Genomic DNA, 5,973 nt, shown 5'->3' on the forward strand with positions numbered 1-5,973 from the left:
ACAGAATGAATGAGTAACAAATAAGAAGAAGAAAGAAAAGTACATTTACAGACAATGAAACATTAGTATTGAGAAGAACATCAACATTTTCTCAGTGAATACTTTTAAAATGAATCTGATTTGAAATAGCAGCTGTAGGTGACCACCAACCACACATGTAGCAAAATAGAAATAAATTAGACCATAAATGGAATGTAAGAAAGTGAAATATCACAGAAAATAAGACCTGAAAACCCTTATTGAAAACTATTTGACATACAAAAAAACAAAGTTAAAAATACCAGCTTTAGGACGCCTCCTGTTTGAAGAAACTGGTCTCATCCATTACGCAGCAAGGATGATAGTAACAATGTTTCTCTGCACAAACCTTTTTTTAAATCTTGAAGCTTCTGGGAGATTTTCAATTACCATAATTTCTGGACTAATAAACGCACCAGAATATAATCCGCACCCACAAAAAAAGGTCATACTTTGTAGGCCATACTTTTCTTTAAGCCGCAAGAGTAGAAAGATTTACACACAAATATGTACTGTAAATGCTTTTTTTCCGTACATTGCTTGTAAAAAAAAAATAATAATAATAATTCAATAGCTGACGAGGAAAAGTAATTGATCACGAAGAGCCTTATCAGCTTTTAACCAAGGAGTTTTAAAAAGCTGGACTGCCACAAGTGAATTTGTCTTGAGACGAAAGTGATGCTGAGTCCAGCAACTAAGAGAAACGGAGGAAGTGAGTGTGAGTTTTTAACTCTTAAGAAAAAAATTTGCGGCTTATAGTACGGAAATTATGGTAGATTTATATTGCGGAACTGGCTTGGCCCATTATATCAGCTTTAATTTATTTATCTAAACCAAACTGAGTGTGGTTTGCTGTATTGTCTTACTTAAAACCAATTCAATCCCTTATTAACGAAGAAAAAAAAAATCAATGCATGCAACAGTCATTTTCCTCCATGTATCTATAAATAATCATCACTGAGACAGATAAGTTCATACAGAAGCATGTCAATAACATGACATAGTAGCTCTGCAAGAAACATAGTAGTAAAAGTGGGTAGTTAGGCCAGTTTGACAGCTAATAGCCTCTGGTACAGATAAATATGACATTCATACCAACTTCAAAGCCATGAGGAACAGAGCATACGCAGCACAACACAATACTGATCATCAGATTGTTTTATATACAGGCAATTTCAAATGATCACAAATAAGACGATGACTTCGATGTAGGTTTGCATTCGTCTGCTGCTGGCATAAAGACGATGAAAGCCTCAGGGCGCAGCCTCATAAGTTTAACCTCACACTGCTTCAAGAAGGAAGCGAAGATCCAATCTGACGCGAGAGCCTCACTAGAACCAATCAAATAAAAATGGTCACATGTAGTGACCGTTTCTAAAAAGTGAATTGAATTGATAGTTTAATTTTCCTTTCATTTCCTTTCCACCTAAACCTTTTTTTTCCTCAATTTCAATCTTGTCTCGGTCGTGATCCTCTCGTTTAACGGTGACATTCAGCGTCTCACGTTTTTCCAGGTAGTCCCTTCCTGCAAACAATACGTTTGCAAATACTGAGCTTTCTGCCTGCATTTGCAATTTATGCATCAGATATTGAAGGACTGTGAGCTTGAAGAGCATCATCTTTAATAAACAAAATTATAAATCAGAATCCATTTAGTCATTACAATTCCTCTGTAAACTCTTGACATTGTACAAAACAGTCAAGATTTCTTCAATTTTGCACATAAATTATTCGTATTAGGTTTGAGGACGTGACTTTAACACATCAAAGTTGTTACATAAACGAGACACTGAAACACTTGAAAGCTAAATGGAGACTTTGCAACTATCAGATGGTTGAATAATAGACTAAAAACAATAAATATCTTTATTTTTGATCTCATATGCCTATTTATTCAATACTTTACAACAAAAAGGGGTTTTGAATTGAAAATGTTGCTTATTTTCTCAGTATATAGTTTTCAATTAAAATGCGATTCATTCATTAGAGACCCTGAAATTAACTCAATAAAACATTTTAATTGAGTTCCACCACAACCATAGTACACCTGAATTTAAAACACAGTTTGTTTCATCAACAAGTGAATCCTTCTTACTGTTTTTATATGAACAATAAAAATGATTGCTTTCAAGTAAATAACTTAAGTTTCATCAAATATATACAAATCTTGAAGATTAGTGACACGATCACATCTTTTCCACTGTTTTTAAGGTCTTTTTTTAATGCTTTACTGAGTTTTTAGAGGCAGTTTTCTGAAGCGTGTCAGACGGATGGAACAGCAGCGAATTGCTTGATTTTGGCTTGTGCATAGGAGATTATTTACTGCTTGACAATGGCTGAGTTGCACCTATACTTCATGTTGATGGATAGCGTTGGTCAAGTTCCCATCTGCACAAAATACAAATAAGCAGGTTACAAAACCACTCCAGCTGCGCAGTGGCTGGCGGGGACTCCGATGCGACGGTTGCACTTCATCATCTTCCTCAGCTCCGAGCGGAAGCGATCATGAAGCCACGCGTAGAGGAAGGGGTTGCAGCAGGAGGAGCTCATGGCGCAGAGGTGGCACAGCAGCTGGATGAGTAGGAAGTATCGCTTGTTTATCAGGTGGATGTCAATGTCTCTCAGAACGTTGAACACGTGGATGGGAAGCCAGCAAACGGCAAAGGCAGACACCAGCAGAGCGACGAGGCGGAAGATCTTCCTCTTTCGGGCCTGGTGAACGCACACCTGGTCTTGCGACCTGTTTCCGGGGACGATGCACTTTTTCAGCTTGACGGTGATGCAGAGGTAGGAGACAAAGACTGCCGAAAGGGGGAGGACGTATGTGATCAGCAGCGTGCTATAGGCGTAGGCCCGTCTTTCCTTCTCCTGGCCCAACCAGAACTCCTCGCAGATGGTGAAGCCTTCTTCTTTGAACTCGACATGGTAGGTGTGAGTCACCGCCGGAGCCACCAGGCCGCAGGACAGCAGCCAGATCCCGATGAGGACGTAGGCACAAGTGGCCACAGTGGTTCGCTTCTTCAGCGGATGAACCGTGGCATAATATCTGCAACGGAGGGAGAGAGTGGTGCTTTATAAACCTTAACAGAATTAATGGATGGCTCATCAGGACCAGATTGATGAGTTAATGCCACTGTGACGTCTCCGGATGTATGATTAAACTGAAAGTTCAAGTACCAGCAATCAGATAGTGGAGAAATCCTAAATGGCTTAATTAGGCCTAAAGCTGTTTCTGTGCATCTAATGAGGAATGCTGACGTGCTTTTCAATCAGACAGCTAGCTTTGTGCTGAGCTGTCTGTGACCTGTAAGGTCGAAGTGGCAAAGACAGGCAAAGAATGCATTTTAGCACCGAGCTCAGGTGTGTCAAAGAACAAAAAGTGATCCAATCTAAAGATAAAGGAAGGCTTGATATTTAGAAAACCAAATAAAAAGTATTTATTTGAAGCTCACACTTGCTTATTTGATTTTATTCTTTTGCATGTTCAATTAAGAATAATGACATTTTCAAGAATTTTACTAATCTAGCTATATATTTCACACCATGTTGGCTCTTATGAAAAGCTTACTGATTAGGAAAATTCACTTATTGAGCAACTGCTTGCCAAATAAAGACGTTATCATTGATCAAGGAGAGCAGATTAATTCTTTTGTACATGCAAATCAATACCTCCCTTCATTTACCTAATTTTCAAAGAATACAACATGATTGCATTCATTGGCTTGTGAATTCCCAGGTTAATATTGTAATCCACTCTTATTTAGAAAAGTGTATTTTATTTTTGTTTGTGCCAAATTTTTCTTAGTGATTTATACCTTGTAAAACCAATACACCACACATTTCTATGTACTTTCCTGGGCTTTATTGAGCTGTAGATCATCTAAAAATGTAAATAAGAAAATTAAACAGAATCTGTCAACCAGATGACTATTGGTTTTTACACTCTAAATCTGAAAGCGTGGCATGGAAAAAACAATGCTGAAATGCTAACAAATACTTGAGCATATGGATAGATATTGACACAAATCCTGTCAGAAGCTGAAAAAAAAGTTTCTACACACAACTTCCCTGAATGTGTTGGGTTATGGAGACAAACAGGAATGCAGGTTCCTCAGTTCTCCGTTGCCTGGATACAATATTTCACAGCGCTTTACAAACGCTGCCTTCAAGATGCACCACTGTGAACTTCATACTTTGTTCCTATGGCCTTCAGTAAAACAAACAACACTGACATATTTTTTTATAAAGTTGCCTTGGGCAAACCTACTCCCATGTTTCCAGTCATAAGTGGATATAATACCCATCCATCACACCAACTCTTCCTCAGGGTCCCCAAACTTTGCTCAGAAGTTGGTAAAAAAAAAAAAAGAAAGCTTTTTTCTTATACTGCACCTAATTAGCAATATACATTACAACTTCAAATTCAAACTGTTTTGTTTTGAATGCTCTACACTGGTGAGCCTCTTGGTTTGGTTTGTCTCAGAAAAGAGTTGTTATGCCAAAGAACTTCCTGGTAAAAAAAAAAAAAAAAACAGTTAAATAAAAACAGTAAAAACATCATAATCATCCACTGCTTTATATGACAAAATTCCTAATTGGATACACTGAAGTTTGTGGTTGTAGCATGAAAAACTGTGGAAATGTTTCAAGTGGCATGAATACTTTTGTAAGACATGCATATTTAAAACAAGAGAGCACAACACTGCAAATAAATCTAAGTAATATAAGAAAAAAATGAACATTTCTGTGGCCACGGTGGTGGCCACAAAGTTGTGATTGCCTGCAGGCATTTCCACCCACCTGTCCACAGCGATGGCTGTGAGCGTGAAGACGGAGACGTACACAGTGACGGGTTGGATGAGAAAGACCAAGTAGCACATGGAGCGGCCGAAGACCCAACCGTGTGGATTGAAGGCGTAGGCGAGAGTGAAGGGGACGCACGTCACACACATGAGCATGTCCGAGAAGGCCAGGTTCCCGATGAAGAAGTTGGTGACGTTGTGCATCTTGCGGGTTCGGCAGATGACGTAGAGAAGCAGGTAGTTCCCGACGACGCCCACGACAACCACGAGCACATAACAAGGGATGATGAGAGGCTTGAACGTCTGCAGCAGGGCCACATCTGCAAACTGGGAGCTGTGGTTGGTGGAGTTGCTCTGCACTGCTACCTCATAAATGCGCCCCTCAGGTTGCTCTGCAGATGAGGAAGGTGGCGTGCTTCCTGTTGGACTACTGCGGTTAGCCTCCATGTGTGCACTGCAACAAAATCGAGGGCAGGTTCATAGTCAAACATCACCAACACCTCTAAAAGGTCAGACTATCAGGTACTTGAAAAATATAAACAGGGAGGGGAAAAAGATCATGACATTTAATAAATGGAAGACTCCTGGTAGAAAAAGCATGCTTTTACAAGCAGCAACACATTCACTCGTTCAGAGGTAAAGAGGAAGGTATAATGATGCAGATGGCTGTGAAGGAATCTCATTATAAATGCAGAGAGCGAGTACTTCCATCCACCAATGAAATGTATTTTAGAAACACCATAAGACACATTAGGTCCTAATTTACATGCCGAGAGCAGGAGAAAAATGTCATTATTAATCAACTTGCTCTGTTTGGCCTGTTTAGCATACGCACAATAACTAAGCATGGCTGCGATGCATCGTTTTTAAGTTTTCCTTCTAGGTGAACTCGTTCAAACATGACTTCCCCCTGCTGCCCATCATCATCTCAGCTGATCAAGAATAAATTAACTGAAAATTCAATTAGGACACATGTATTAAAATATTTAAACACCAATACATCTTTAAAATATTATTTCGAGCCTTAGGCATTATTCCTTTGAAGCCTGACAGAAATAATGAAATTCCATCAATTTCTGCTCCCCAGCTGTGAGGCAGAACTGGACACATGCATCCCAGTGCCACCAGAAGTGTTTTTCAGAAATTTAAAAAC

General features: G+C 39.2%; 1 protein-coding gene across 1 annotated transcript; it reads right to left on the reverse strand.

Annotated features, from left to right (window-relative positions):
- Positions 1–1,068: 1,068 nt before the first annotated feature.
- prlhr2b (prolactin releasing hormone receptor 2b) lies at positions 1,069–5,271 on the reverse strand. The gene is made up of 2 exons (XM_014999905.2): positions 4,819–5,271; positions 1,069–3,064 (listed from the first exon to the last, which is right to left on the reverse strand). Exons 1-2 carry the CDS (start codon positions 5,265–5,267, stop codon positions 2,431–2,433), a joined length of 1,083 nt encoding a protein of 360 aa, XP_014855391.2. The 5' UTR covers positions 5,268–5,271; the 3' UTR covers positions 1,069–2,430.
- Positions 5,272–5,973: the final 702 nt, after the last annotated feature.

Source organism: Poecilia mexicana, unplaced genomic scaffold (assembly GCF_051168715.1).
Source record: "Poecilia mexicana isolate PSO_F unplaced genomic scaffold, ASM5116871v1 scaffold_12, whole genome shotgun sequence".
NCBI lineage: Eukaryota > Metazoa > Chordata > Actinopteri > Cyprinodontiformes > Poeciliidae > Poecilia > Poecilia mexicana.